This window comes from Phacochoerus africanus, chromosome 14 (genome assembly GCF_016906955.1).
Source record: "Phacochoerus africanus isolate WHEZ1 chromosome 14, ROS_Pafr_v1, whole genome shotgun sequence".
Taxonomy (NCBI): domain Eukaryota; kingdom Metazoa; phylum Chordata; class Mammalia; order Artiodactyla; family Suidae; genus Phacochoerus; species Phacochoerus africanus.
The window spans coordinates 1853035-1868318 of record NC_062557.1 but is presented as its reverse complement, the minus strand read 5'-3'; the positions used below and the strand labels follow the sequence as shown (position 1 = coordinate 1868318).

Below are 15284 nucleotides of genomic sequence, written 5' to 3'. Positions count from 1 at the left end.
TGCTGTGGCGTTAGCTTGATCCCTGGCCTGGGAACTTCCGCATGCCATGGGTGTGGCCAAAAAAAGAAATTCCCTTGTTTACTATAAATTTAGGTCGTTTCCGCTTGTTTGCCATGATAAGTAACGCTGTGAAGAAAATCTTTATGCGTGGAAGTTTCATCCTTGTTATATTTTGTATTTCCTGTGTCAGATTCTCATATGCGGAATTATTGGATCAAAGAAAACAATTTAAAATACTCAGTGTTACCAATATGCCGTTTGATTAAGCAACTTTCATCAAAATCTCCATGGGATTAAGAACTTGAGTAATGATTCATTTGGAAGTAAACAGGTGAATATAAATGTATCTGAGTAAAAGTTTACAAAACACTTGTGAAAAAGGAAACTCGGCTCTCCCACGCGCCACGCGCCACGCCACGCGCCACGCCACGCGCCATGCCAGGAAGGTGGGTTATTTAAATCAGCGTGGTGTGTGCCCCAGAAATAGAATTTGGTCCGTGTGGGAATTAAACGCTCAGGGAGTCATTTCAGACCTTGGGCTTGTGGAGATTATTTAACAGGGGCAGTTGGCACCATGGGGAGTTTTTTGAGGAAAAATTAACCCTCACTTTGTACCGTGTCCCCAGTAACATCCAGCCGGACTAAGGGGGAGAACACAGAGGAGACCCCCGTCTTCTCTGGCGCAGCAGCCGGGCACCGAGCCGGGCCTGGGCCAGGCGTCTGCCCCGGCAGGTGCGCACTGCCCTGCCCTGGGAGGAGCCCTGACCAGGAGGAAGCCTGGGCTGCCGCTGGGGTGGCGTTGAGCAGGTGGCTGTGCCCTGATGGGATCCAAAAGGCCTCCCTGGGGAGCAGGGGTCTGAACCTGAGGGTCCGAGCTGGCAAGGCCGGCCGAGGCGCCCTCCACGCAGAGGGGCTGCTGTGCGAAGGCCCAGGCAGGCCGAGGATGGAGGCTGAGCAGGAGACCTGATGCAGGTGGAGAGCTTGGCAGGGGCTGGAGCTTTGAACGTTTAGGAGAGCGTCGGGCAGTTCCCACCTGTGTCCTGAAGGTTTGGGGGACCAGCTGAAAACCAGACAGTGAGCTGATGTGTTTTGGAAGCCTGGACCCGGGGAAGAAGGGGCGGGGGCCCTAGGAAAGCAGTTGCAGCACAGGCCGGATGTGCTAGTGGCTGAACAGACTCAGGAGCCACCCAGGAGCTGGCGGAGGGACTAGAGGGTCGGCTCGTCTTCCCGGTGGCCACCCTAGTGAGGTGACACATCACTTGCTGCAGCGATTTCCAGTCCTTTGATGTACTGATGTATCCTGGGCTCCTGAAGTTAGCCGTGGGCACCTGGTCGGTACTTTGTAAGTGTCGGTGGGATTCGTGAATGAAGGGCGAGGTCCAGTTTTCTGGCTCGAGCAGTCGGGTGGGTGGTGCTAACGTTTCCTAACTCGGGGACACCTGAGCTGGAGCTGGAGCAGGTGTGGAGGACGCGTTTCAGCAGATGGGCCCAGGGCTCGGCATGTCAGGGGACAGGAAGGGAATCCAGTGGAAACACCAGAGAGGGAAACAGTTGCAACAGTCAATGTGGATGCAGTCTTTAATATGTAAAGAGCACGTGAAAATCAATCAGAAAAGATCGCTCATGTCAATAAGTACAAGGTAGGAAACCCACAAGAGATAAAAGATACAAACACTTGAGGCATATTCAGCCTCAGTAACACTAACGATGCAGACCGAGTCAGCGTGACAGTTTTCCTCTCATCAGATGGTGAGCACTTTTAAATCATGCGCGGGGCGATGAGCCGGCCGGAGTGTGAATCTGTGCAACTGATTCACAGAGTCCTTTGGCAGACTGTGTCACGGGTCTTAAAATGTTGCTTTCTCTTGATCCGATAATTCTGTTTCTGGAGGTGGATCGTAAGGAGGCCTGAGAAGAGCCTCGCCTGCCCTGCGCCCCCTCACCTGCCTACCCGACTCGGCATCCCCGCCTCAGGTGCGCCGTGCCCGGGGGCAGTGCCGGGCGGCTGCAGACGGGTTGGAGAGGCCCGGGCCCGTGTGCCTGGGAAGCCTGCGGTGATGCCTTGCATACTGAGTCATTTGTTTCTTCCGTGTCTTTCCAGATGAAGACTGTCAGTGTTGCCTTAGTTTTGTGCCTGAATGTCGGTGTGGACCCTCCTGACGTGGTGAAGACCACCCCCTGTGCTCGCTTGGAGTGCTGGATCGGTAAGCCGGGTCCCCCGCCCCGTCCACCTGCTGCAGGGGTCACCGCGTGGGGTGCTGGGCCTGGCAGGGCTTGCCTCCGCTGTCCTGGTCCCCTGCAGGCCCGCCCTTGGTTTGTGCAAATCTGAAGATTCATTTCATTTCGCAGTTACATAGCCTTTAAGCTATTTTAGATGGAGTCACTTAGGTTCGTGGCGGAGAAAGTGCCTCAAGGAAAACTGGTAAAGCGATGATTATTGGATCCTGGGGGTTCGTCCTGTTCCTGGCCCGTGTTACTAGTTACATCCACTTAAAGCAAAGCTGGGTGGCTGGTGCCTGCGCGCAGGTGCCTCCGTCGTGCGGGGAGGAGGCAGGGCTGTTCTCGGCCGCCCTCCTCCCGGACCATCTGGACCAGTGGACAAGGGCGAGCGTGTATCACCCTGTCTTGTTCCCACCCTTAGGGAGAGGGTGCTGGGCACCCACCGCTAAATGTGACATGAGCCCACGTTTTATAGATGCCTTTCATGAGGCAAGAAGCTCACTTCTGTTCTTAGTTTGCTGTGCGTTTCTGTCAGGGATCAGGGTTGAATCTGACAAAGGGCTTCCTCAGCATCTGTTGACATAATCACCTGGCTTTTCTTTTTCAGGCTGTTGATGTGTTGAATGCTATCCATTGATTTTTGGTTGTTGAGCCAACCTTGAATTTCTGGCATAAAGCTCCCTTGTGTTATCTTTTTCATATGTTTCTGGATTTGACTGCCAGCCGTCTGTTAAAGAGCTTTGCGTCTCTGTTTATAAGGGGTGTTGGTTTTCAGTCTTCTCCCTCCCTCCTTCATCAGCTGCCCCATGGCCCATGGATGTTCCTGGGCCAGGGGGCGTATCCGAGCCGCGTCTGTGGGACGCGGGATCCTTATCCCACTGCGCCACAGTGGGAACTCCCCTTTTATCTACTTTAAATATTAAAAATGACAAATTATTCTAATCTGAATTGGGAGAAAACAGTGTCTTTCCTTCTTTACACACCTGTCTCCCTCTTTGGGGGCGTCTTGGGATGGCAGCCCTTGTCTCACAGCCGCCAGCCTGCAGCCCAGGCCCCTTGTCCCCCCATGCAGCCACAGTAGTTGTTTTCCGTGTCTGGTTTTCTCAGAGGCTTCTTGGTTCTCTGTCAACCTCTGGGTGAAATCGACGTCTTATTCGCCACCACTGACTGTTTCCACGTCATTGACCGCTTGTCACAGTGAATTTAATCAACTGTGTCCCATTTCCTCCCTCTTTAACCACTTTTCCGTTAGGGTTTTTTTTTAATGGCTGCACCCACAGCCTATGGAAGTTCGCAGGCCAGGGGTTGCATCCGAGCCACAGCCACAGCAACGCTGGACGCTTTAACCCACCGCACAGGGCTGGGGGCTGCACCCACACCTCTGTAGCGACCTGAGCTGCTGCAGTTGGACGCTTAACCCCCTGCACCACGGTGAGAACTCCCCTTAGGTTTTTTAAAACAGGGCTGCTGAACCTGGGTCCCGGCGTATGCTCCCGGCGCCGTGTGGTCGGGGTGCGAGTACAGAATTGTGCCGGCCAGGTCAGGGCCTTGGTTCCTGTCCGAGTCTCTAGAGGCCCTCTTGCCCCCCGAATAGAATCAAAGAACCCTCCTCACAGCCCGCAGTCTCTTTGATGAGCGTCTGTTGGGACGGTGTTAATGAAAACGAGAAAAATCCTTGCTTCCTTCTTGGTGCGAAATCTCGCAGAGGAGTGGATTTCTTTATATTGTGTTCTGCACAATCCTGCGATTCAGATGTAATCTACTTTGTAATAATTTCCATGGATTTTGAGTTCAAAAGGGCGTATACCTTTTCTAAGTTGAAAATTTTTCATTCGGCCTTAATTAAAAAGTGGGTCTTTGTGATGGTGATTTTAGCAACATGGTAGAAGAAAAAAAAAAGGCTCTCCGAGATGTGACTCGGCGATCTGTAAGGTGTCGGGCAGCCGTCATTTCAACTTCTATTTTGAAGAAAGTTTTCGGAAGTTGCAAGTAGAGTTCCAAGCGGTTTTTCCCCTGATTGACCTGAAAGTAAGCGGCTGAAACGACGCTCCATCCGTGTGTGGTCCCTGCGAATAAGAGTTTCACAGCGACAGCGCGGTCACCACGGTCAGGGCACCAGCATGGCAGCCCTGCTGGCTCCATGCCTCAGGCTGCAACCACATTGGCAGGCGTCCGCATGGGCCCCTAAGGGCACAGGGACCCTGCACTGTGCCGCGTGGCGCCCTGGAACAGGCGTGGTCCTCCCTTAGCCTGCACAGCCTCGGCACTTGGGAGAGCACAGGCTCTCCGTTGAGCAGGGTGTCTGCAGTGCTGCGTCGGGACTCAGTTTCCTCGTGCCTCTGTGGCAGGAGTGCCACAGGTCACCTTCCTCCCTGGCAACCCGCTGGGCGGCTCGCGACCGTGATTGGTCCTGTGACGGGGCCAGCAGCTTTCTTGTTAGCCGATTGAGTCGGGGTCAGAGCTGCGGCTGTGAACCCTGCCTGCCCTTTGTAGTTAATGGGTCTTTGGGGATGAGGTGCTGCGACTGTGTCAGTTTTCCTTTCCTCGTCGGGATTTCAGTTTCTTCAGTTTGAACTCATGACTCATGGGTCCTTTTTTAAATTTTATTTTACACACACACACACACACACACACACACACACACACACACACACACACTCTCTTAATGGCCAAACGCGCAGCATATGGGAGGTCGCGGGCCAGGGATGGAAGCTGAGCCATAGAAGCGACCTATGCTGAAGCTGCAGCAATGCCGGATCCTTTAACCCACTGTTCTAGGCCGGGGATTGAATCCACACCTTTGAAGCAACCTACGTTGTTGCAGTCGGGTTCTTAACCTACTGCTCCACAGGGGGAACGCCTGTATTATATTTTTATATCATAATCAATGGATTATAGTCCAGCAGCATTACCATCCTTTATCTTTTTTTTTTTTTTTGGCTTTTTTTTTCAGGGCCATACCCATGGCATATGGAGGTTCCAGGCTAGGGAACTACAGCTACTGGCCTACACCACAGCTACAGCAACACCAGATCCAAGCTTTGTCTGCGACCTTCACCACAGCTCACGGCAATGTCAGATCACTGAGCAGGGCCAGGAATCGAACCGGCAACCCCATGGCTCCCAGTTGGGTTCGTTTCTGCTGCAGCACAAGGGGAGCTCCTGCTGGCCTTTATCGTGATAGTCGGCTTGTCTCCTACCGGCTTACGTGGCCTCTTGTCACTTTGATGGCGCGTCCTCGCCTCTCTCCTCGTGTTCTCTCCTTGCTCTGTTCCTGGCGTCGGCTGCTTCTCCAGGGAGCCCCGTCCCTGCTGTGGCGTGTAGAGTCTGGAAACAGAGGTCTGGGTCCGCATGTTCCTGGGGCCTGGGGAGCGTGCTGTTGCTCCCAGCACCTCCCTTGGTGGGCAGGGAAGGGAATGCACGCGTGCACGTGGTATGCACGTGTTTCTGTGTGTGCACCTTCCTGTCTACACACGATGAAAACCATCCATGCCTTCCGCTCCGTACCAGGGGGCATTTCTACATTTGTAACGCCTCCTCTGACAGCGCGGTCCTTGCACCTGCTGTGTGACCCGCTTCCCATCCCCGCCCTCAGCCCCTTTGCGCTCCACACTCTCCCCACGGGCCTCTGGGCTCCGGCTCCCCGTGGGGCCTTCCAGGGCCTTCCTTCCTCCCTCCCTCCCTCCTCCTTCCCCCCTCCCTCCTTCCTCCCTCCCCCCTCCCTCCTTTCCTCCCTCCCTCCTCCCTCCTCCCTCCTTTCCTCCCTCCCTCCTCCCTCCCCCCTCCCTCCTCCCTCCCTTCTCCCTCCCTCCTCCCCTTCTCCCTCCTCCCCTCCTCCCTCCTCCCCTCCTCCCTCCTCCTTTCCTCTCTCCTTCCCTCCCTCCTTCCTTCCTCCTTTCCTCCCTCCCTCCTTCCTTCCTTTCTCCCCCCCTCCTTCCTCCCTTCTCTCCTCCCTCCCTCCCTTCCTTTCCCTGCACAGGCTCCGAGCCCCTGCCTGGACTCTGGGCCACCGCAGTCCCCCTGGTCCTGGAGCAGATGCCAGCCTTGCCCAGACCCAAGGCTGCATGCTGATGGCTTTAGGATTGTTTGAGGGGGTTCAGCATTTGTGAGCCAGACTTGCGGTTTCAGGCTTCAGGAACACGCCATGGCCACGCAGAGAGTCTGGAGGAGGACCTCCTGCAGGGCTGGTGCCTTCAGATGCCCTGAGAAGATGCTCCTGTTTGGAAGGCAGCCAGTCAGCGTCTTCGCCTTGGTCCTAGCCTCTTGCGCTCTGTCACTAGAAACGAAAGCTTTTGCATTCGTCAAGACCCGGCGTGCTCATTCCAGCTCTTTCACGTGGCAAGCAGGTCGCTCAAGCATTTGGGATCTTAGCTTCCCCGCCTGCCTCCAGGCGCTCTTGCCTGGAGGGGATTAACGAGAGCACGGACAGGGCTCAGCGCGGGGACCGCCGCAGCCGCAGCCGGGGTGGCCGCCAGAGGCCTGCACCTGCCTCCCCAACACGCCCGGCGCCGGGTGGGAGCCTGAGCGGTTCCTGCGCCGGTGCTTCCTCCACCTGGTCTGTGTGCCTGCTGTGGGGGGAGGGCACGTCCACGCCCCATCGCTGCGTGTGCCGGCCTCGAGGGACAGTGGCTCCGTCCCTGGGCCGGGGCCCCGGCGGTTGTCTGGTGGTGGGACGCAGACCTCCCCCCTTTATTTACAAAGTGGACGTAGAAATGTCAGGTGACAGCCTGAGAGCGTCCTGTGCCCTGCCGTGGGCCGGTGAGTGTGGGCGCCCCGCACCTGGTGGGGAAGGGGGCGGGAGTGGGTGCGAGTTCATTTCCTTAGGGCCGCAGACACACCGCAAACGAATGAGACGGCCTGTGCTGGTCGAAAGGGCCCTGGGCTCCGGACGAGGGTCTGGCAGCTGGAGCCGCACGTTCTTATTTCCAGTCCCTCCTCGGGCCCCGGGCGCGGCTCCGCGGGCGTTTGCGGAGCGCAGCTGGGGGTTCGGGGGCTGCCCATGGGTGTTGCCGAAGCGGCCCTCGGGTTTCCTGGTGCTGCCCGAGTACTTACGCGGCAGCTACGCCACGCTCTCTGGAGAGGAGACGCTGGACGCTGCTCCTGCGGGGCCGGGGTGCCAGCTCTGGCCGAGGCAGGAGCCGCGGCGCCCAGGTCCTGAGCATCCTGGTGGCAGCGGGTGGCGGCCAGGCCCTCGCGCCTCCCCCGTCCTGCCATCCCTCTGCGCGCTGAGGTGCTGTTGCAGGAGGGAGGTGACACTCAGAGAAGCGGGGCAGAGGCTGTCGTGTGTGATGGCCCCCCATTAAATGCTTCCGCGGTGAACTCACCAACCCCACAGAGGACGGCCCGGCCCACCTGCTGGAAGACTGAGAGCGGAGAGGGGCGCGCCAGGGGGTGCGCGGGGGGCCGCGCTGCCGGGGAGGGCACCCGAGACGCCGCTGTCCCAGGGAGCTGCCCTCTGGGAGGCACGGTGCTTCCTCGTGCTCCTCCCTCCGTGTGCGTGGCCATTAAGAGACCTGTGTCGCTGAGCTGAGCACTGGGCCGGGCAGCCCTGGCGGAGCTCTTGGGTTTGCAGACCCTCGCCAGGCTGTTGTCTGTGCTTCCCTGACTCGGGCTCTGCAGCAGGTCAGCGGGTCCACAGTGTCTGTTGGGAGAGCCCGCAGGGCAGGCACAGAAGTGTGCGTGGAGGGGCATCGCCGGAGGCGGCCCCTCGGGCTCAGCAGATGTGCTGGGCGAGCCGGGACAGGCCGTGTGGGGTGGGGGCACTGCCGGGGGGCCAGGGCGGAGGGCGCCGCCCCAGGCCCCGCTGCCGGACGCTGGGGCGCCTGGCGTGCCTGCAGCGCGGACTTTTGCTCCGCGGGGCTCCTGGTTTAAACCCCTTTTTCTCTGTCCGGCTTCGCTGGACTCCTGGAGAAGTGTCTGCGACTCCCGGAAGGAGGGCTGGAACGGCTGGGAGCCTCCTCCCTCTCCTGTGCAGGCCGGGAGTCCCGGCCACCCCTCCGCTCTCCCGAGGCGGGGACAGCAGAGACGTCATCCATTTCGTGGGTGTGTGGGGCGTGCGCGGAGGGGTTAGGGTGCAGCTGAATCGTGGAGAAGGTTCCTGCAGGATCACGGTGCCCATCCTAGGCGCTGGGAGGGCGAGGTCTGGCCCTTAGCCGGAGCGTCCCTGTCACCAGCTCTGTCCTGGAGTTCAGCAATGAAATGCCTCCAGCTCTGGCGCTGCCACTTATCGAATGTGTGTAGGAGGCATCATGACTAATATAACACAGAGCCATTAAAAACTACTTCGGGGAGTTCCCGTCGTGGCGCAGCGGAAACCAATCCGACCGGGAACCATGAAGTTGCGGGTTCGGTCCCTGGCCTTGCTCAGTGGGTTAAGGATCCGGCGTTGCTGTGAGCTGTGGTGTGGGTCGCAGACGCGGCTCGGATCCCGCGTTGCTGTGGCTGTGGTGGAGGCCGGCAGCTGTAGCTCCCATTTGACCCCTCGCCTGGGAACCTCCATGTGCCGTGGGTGCGGCTCTAAAAAAAAAAAACAACCACCACCAAAAAAAACCGCTTCTAATTGTCAAGCGGCCTTATTGCCAGTTTGTGTTTTCTCAGTCACAAAGTTGTTGCTCAAGGTTACGAAAGGGATTAATGGCAGAGTCCTTGGAAGATGTAGAGAGAGAATTACACTGGATCTGGTAGCAGTGCTTGGCTCTAAGTCAGTGAACAGATGCTTAGGGAATGTCCGCTAGATACAGGCTGCAAAGAAGTACAGAGGTTCTCTGAGCAGTGAGCGCTGCATGTTTTTAAACTTCAAATTTGTGCTGAAGTATAGCTTCGGTACAGAAAGATGCCCTGATCCAAGCGTGTCCTTGATGACTTCCCAAACCGATGGGATCCAGATCAGGAGACAGTATTACCTGTGGCGTGGAAGCCGTCCTGTCTCTGTTCACCTGCAGTCCCCCACCCCTGGGGCTCCCGTGTCCTGAGGGCGCCGTCAGCTCTGAGGATCTCGCACATTCTCCTGATGGAGGCGTCAGGAGGCAGTGACACCGAAGCGGTACTTTCGGGGGGCTCACTGTGCGGGTCTCCAGGTGGGAGGAGAGGAGGCAAGTCAGGGAGCCCGGTTCCCCGCCCTCGGCAGCATCTTCAGGAACCCAGCTGGGCGTGGGGCATCTCAGCAGAGTCGGGTGAGGTGCTGCCTCTGGGACCGACAGCCTCCGGAGGGCCCAGCAGGGCCCTCGTGGCGGAGGAAGCTGGACAGGCCGCGGCGGTCGGGTTGTGTGATGGTGCAAAAGGTGCGGAGGAATAAAAGGCACCCCTTTTGGGGGCGGCTGAAGGCCTTCTTGTGACCTTGGTCTAGGCATTCAGCCTCCTTCAGCTTCGTCTGTCTTTGTCGTGTTAAGAGGTGGGTTGGTCCAGGTCCCCACCAGTACGAAGCTCTGAGCATCGTGAAATGCGGAAAGATTTATGAAGAGGTAAAATTTTATGCAAGCGCCAGTTGCCATCTCCTTTCCTTCTGTCCATCCACCCCCCCCCCCCACTAACCCACTTCATTCTTTCAGTAGAAACCCATGAAGGCATTAGGAGGGTTTTATTAAAGCAGAACTGCAATGTTAAATTTCTGTTGTGTCCACTTCCCCCGTGTCAGATTGATAGCCCCGTCAGCCGTATCCACCCAGGAATTCAGTTCCTTTACGTTGTTTATTGAGCTCAGTTGATTTTAGATAATGTCATAACGAATGTACCACTTGAGCCGTGCTCACTCTTGCCCGCTCCTCCCCTTGCTCCCCCCAGCCCCCACCCCTCGCTCCCCCACCCCTCGCTTGTGTTCTTGGGAGGAAACCATAGACATTGACCCCAGGGATTCCCTAGGAGGTGGGCTGTGGCGGCCTCACTTAGGTGGTCGCAGCCTGATGGATGGCCGGGGCTGCCCTTGCTCCTCTGGTGGCGGAGGGCGCAGGTATTTGATCGGAGACCAGGGGAGAAGAGGGGTTGCTGTGTCAGGCTGCCCTGACCGAGGAGGGTCTGCGGCTGCCGGGCCGTCGCCGCGGTGCACAGGAGGTGTGGCCGCCGCCTTCCAGCGCTGGTCGGGGCGCGGGTGAAGTCCCAGGAGGAGCTGTCGCTTTGGTCCTCCCCACGCCCTCCCCCCTCCAGCCGTCTTTGTCCTGGTTCTTTAGGGCACGTGCCTAAGAGCTGTGATTCTGGACAGGCCTCTATCTCTCTGCGGAGGAAACCGATTGGGTCCCTCGGGTGGGTGAGCAGGTGAGACCCTTTCAGACCAGCTCTCTGCTTCCTCTGTAGGTTGTCCCGCACAGGGTCAGGCTGGCTGCTTGATGCTTCCTCTTTGTCGAAGCTGTTTTCTGCTTCCCTCGCTGGGTCTGTGCACCGAGGAGGCCCTTACCTTTTATTTCTCAGATCCCGGTTCCTTCCTGTCTCCTGCCAGTCTGTGACTCAGGTCGCAGCGGTGGGGATGGGCCCACTGGAATTCTTTTGAGACCTCAGCACTCTCCTCTGACCAGAGCAGAGAGGTGGGGACTACCATGTAAGTGCTTTGGGTGTGCAGTAGAGCAGGTTCACCAGGCTGCTCTCAGACAGCGCAGTTAAACCCAGCTCTCACCACGTTTCCCTCGGCCAGAGCCGCTCATCCGCCGGCTGGCCCCTTCTGAAACCAATGAATTCGGCCCTTCAGCCGGGGGGAGCGGGGGGAGGCCTTGATGCCTTTGCTGTATCCATGGTAACGGTCCCTCCCACTCTAAAGTCCTGTTACTCAATTTCATAATTCATGTTTGTTTGTTTTTTAAATCATAGTAACACGTGCACCTCTTAAAAACGGAGTGGCCCTGAAGGTGGGTGAGGAGGCGCTGCCTCCTGCTCTGAGCCTGACGGGGCCCTTTCTTCTCTATGGGTGTATAGGACTTCCCCCCGTGGCTACAAATTTGCTGCTTACTTTTTTTTTGTCTTTTTTTTGTTGTTGTTGTTGTTGCTATTTCTTGGGCCGCTCCCGCGGCATATGGAGGTTCCCAGGCTAGGGGTCGAATCGGAGCTGTAGCCACCGGCCTACGCCAGAGCCACAGCAATGCAGGATCCGAGCCGCGTCTGCGACCTACACCACAGCTCACGGCAACGCCGGATTGTTAACCCACTGAGCAAGGGCAGGGACCGAACCCGCAACCTCATGGTTCCTAGTCGGATTCGTTAACCACTGCGCCACGACGGGAACTCCTGCTGCTTACTTTTATTGCTACATTTTCTGTGAACTCACAGGTTATTTTTTACATGTATTCTAGTACATCTGTCAAGGACTATCCGTGTTTTTCCAGTGCGCAGATAATCTGTTACTTAAAAACAAACAAACGAACCCTCTAGCTCTTGTTGGACTCCATGGTCTCTGGATTTGGTACATGGGTTTTTTTCCATTCTCTCTGTTTCTCATTTCTCATTTCCCAGAACCTTTGTTGCCTTCTTTTGTGGTCTATTTCTTAAGAAAAGAAATATGAGATACAGATTTTGTATTTTCATCTCTGAAAAAGCCTGCCTTTTCCCCTCAAACTTGAATGTCAGGTTGAAATAATTTTCGCAGAGGATTGGAAGGTGTTGCCCTGTTTTGTCCAGCCTTCGTGATGCCGTGGGGACCAGAGCTTCCCCCATTCTCGATCATGTGTTGGTGATCTGATTTTCTCTATGGACTTTTCCTTGTCTTTCCTTTTTAGCAGTTGAATTACGGTATGTCGGGATGTAAATTTCCTTGGGCTTCTTGAATCCGTTGTGTCTCTTACCGAATTTGGGAGGTTCTCAGGCATTGTGTCTTCAGCTCCTTTTTTGAGCTCTGCACTTGCTTGTCTCTTTCTGACTCCGGCGGCACCAACATCACACCTTTTGTTATTGTCCCCAGGTCCCTTTAGGCTCCTTTCTCGGGAGCCATTGCATTTCTGCAAAGAGAAAGCTCACATTCTCTGCCAGGGAGGGATTGTATGGCAGTGGCCAGGCAGAGGGGAGCAGAGAGCTGATGTACTGACCTGTGGGGAGGGCAGGATTCGAGGGGTCCTTGGGGAGTTGGGGCAGAAGTGGTGTCGTGCGTGGCAGACAGGAGCCTGCAGGGAAGTTCAGGGAGGATGCCGTTTGGGGACACTGCTCGGCTCAAGTTGAAGTAGTCTTCACAGGCTTTCCTACTGGAGAGCGCTGGATGTTCATTTAATGAAAACGCGACGTGGCTCTGTTGGCCGAATAGGCAACGGGGCGTGGGGTGTGGGGGACGAGAAGGCGGTCCTGTCCTGAGGTGGGAGGCTTAGGGGTGGAGGCAGGGGCAGGGGTGGCTGCTGTCCTGTTGAAGCCTTGTGATGCTGTCTTGGCATAACTTTGAGTCTGGAGAGGGCTGCGGGAGTGCTCCGGGTACGAGGGGAGGCCCAGCATGCTAGAGCACGGGGTGGTGGGGAGCTTCGTTTCTGAGAAAGTCGACCCTAGACTTGGAGTCCAGAACATGGAGTGAAAGGATGAATCCCAGTTAGGAGGAGAATCGGACAAGCACCAGCTTAGGTGTCCTACTTCTCCAGTAGTCTAACCTCTTCCTTGGGGAAAAAAAAAAAAGGTATCTGATTAAAATCAGAGAATCTCTGTTGAAAACAGCTTCCTGCAGCTGCAAAGGTGTGGTATGGGGACAGGGGGCGGAAGGGGAGGTCCTGAGACCCCTCAGGGACCCACGGGGTTTGGGCCGAGTTTGTAATAGCGTTCAGGTCTCACTGGCCTCGGCCCTGTGTTGACAGGTTGCTCTTGATGGTGCAGCTGCAGGAGCCTGAGCACGAGTGAAGGCCACGGCCGCAGGTTACTGGTTGTGGTTTGCTTCTCAGCCAAGCATTCCAGTGAAAACAGTCCGTCTTCCCTCAGATTTGTCCTTGACGAAGCAGTAGAATTTCCCAGCCTCGCTGGGTTTCGGCCACTGAGCACACGCACACCTGTCCTGTTTCCGTGGTGAAAGGGGACACATGCAGAGAGCAGCCCTGCCTCGGGGGCCTGCGGCCCAGGGCTTGTGAGCTGAGCCCCTGCTCTCGTCAGGGCCGGCAGACCCGGGGGATTGGGCAGGAGGACAAGGAAGTCCCCTTAAGGAAAAGCATTTCTTGCCAGTGATAGAACTGGTGACATCGGTGCGACCGGGAAGATGTGTGTGGCTCAGCCAGCTGCTCTCTGCCGCACCACCAGCCACAGAGGTGTGAAGGCGGGTGCGGGGCGGTCCTGGCCTTTGACGTCGCACAGGTACGCGGGAATCGCTCATTCACGCGCCTGTGAAACGACTGCTTCATGGAGTTCCCGTCCTGGCGCGGCGGAAACAAATCCAACTAGGAACCCTGAGGATGCGGGTTCGATCCCTGGCCTCGCTCAGTGGGTTAAGGATCCGGTGTTGCCGTGAGCTGTGGTGTAGGTGAAAGCCGAGGCTCGGATCTGGCATTGCTCCGATTGGACCCCTAGCCTGGGAACTTCCACATGCCGCAGGTGCAGCCCTGAAAAGCAAAAAAAAAAAAAAAAAAAAAATTCCTCTCTTTTCTAATGATGCATATGCGTATGTGTGTGAAGTGGGATTTTCCTCATAGAGATCAGCTGAAGCCTCAGAAGAAGGCAAAGCAGACGGAAGGGTCCAGATGTCTCCTCTAACCAGCTGCTAAAGAAATCTGCCAAATGGGAAACAGTGTTTCTTCTCTTGTTAAATTTTTTTGGGGAAAAAGTCGTTTTTCATAACAGATATTTATATTCTAATATACTGGGTTTATTATTACTTTTTTTTTGGCCGCTTCTGCAGCACGCAGAAGTTCCCAGGCCAGGGATTGAACTCGCACCACAGCAGTGACAGTGCTGGATCCTTAACCCACTGAGCCACCAGGGAACTCCTACTTTAAAATGAGTAAATAAACATTTTTAAAATTTCTCATGATAATTTTAAATGTAGTAAATGCCAATAGATAACAACTGCCTAAAAGTTACCTGGGTTCCGCTACAGTCGTAAAGGGTGTGAAGAGGTCTCAAGACCAAGTACGTTGCAGGCATTGCTGGTTTAGGGTTACTTGCTCTAGAAGTGGCTCCTGAAATGAATAAGTGAGGCAGGGACATGTGGGCACGCAGGCCCCTCGTCCAGAGGGTCTGTGTCTCCTCAGAAGCACCACCTGGGCCCGAATTAGGAGCCCAAGAATAAAGCAGTAAGGAGTTCCCATTGTGGCGCAGTGGGAACGCATCCTACTGGGAACCATGAGGTTGTGGGTTCAATCCCTGGCCTCGCTCAGTGGGTGAAGGATCCAGCGTTGCCGTGAGCTGTGGTGTGGGTCACAGACCAGCTCAGATCTGGCATTGCCTTGGCTGTTGTCTAGGCCGGCAGCTGTAGCTCCAATTAGACCCCTAGCCTGGGAACCTCCATATGCCACGGGTGTGGACCTAAAAAGACAAAAAAAAAAAGAATAAAGCAGTAAGAGGCCAGGAAAACCGTAGGTGTGGAAATAATGAACGTGGATGAAAGAAAACACCCACGGTGCCAGGGATTTCTGTAAAGCCAGTTTCCTCTAGAAAGGTGAGGAGTTGTGGCTTGCCAGCCAGCCTGGGTGCCTTCGTCCCAGGAGTCTGGTGCCCACAGGCGAGCCCCAGGCCCTGATGTGTCCTCTTTCGTCCAGGGTGACTCGAGTGAGTAATGTAAGAGGAAGCTGAAAGAGAGGGTAGGAGGAAGAAAGGCACCAACGCAGAACTCACTCCTCTTCATTGCTTCCCAGATCCTCTGTCGATGGGCCCTCAGAAAGCTCTGGAAACCATCGGTGCAAATTTACAGAAGCAGTACGAGAACTGGCAGCCACGGGTAAGGGTCCTTTGCTTTCTTCTTTCTTTCTCGCAGGGAGATTTCCGTCCCTTGGTGTAAATAGTCTTTGCATCCAGACCTCAGCTCGTGTGAGTCGGGGATTGGGCGCGCGCCGTGGCAGGCTGGTCCCCTCTGTCTGCTGATGTGCCCCACGGCGTCCTGATGAAACACATGCCCTGGCGTGAGTCATTAACTGGGTGATCTGTTCTTTCGCCTGAGCTTTCCCCCAAAATGTTTAGAGAAGAAAAAGTAT

General features: G+C 56.0%; 1 protein-coding gene across 4 annotated transcripts in view; it reads left to right on the top strand.

Annotated features, from left to right (window-relative positions):
* Positions 1-15284, top strand: part of RPTOR (regulatory associated protein of MTOR complex 1) — a 280347-nt gene that overhangs the window by 62757 nt on the left and 202306 nt on the right. For 3 of the 4 annotated variants that reach the window (XM_047757543.1, XM_047757542.1, XM_047757544.1), the window contains exons 2-3: positions 2102-2204; positions 14949-15031. In XM_047757543.1, the coding sequence (XP_047613499.1) occupies positions 2102-2204; positions 14949-15031 (186 nt within the window). Of the gene's footprint in view, positions 1-2101; positions 2205-14948; positions 15032-15284 lie in introns of those variants that run through there. The other variant, XM_047757545.1, reaches the window with a different exon arrangement.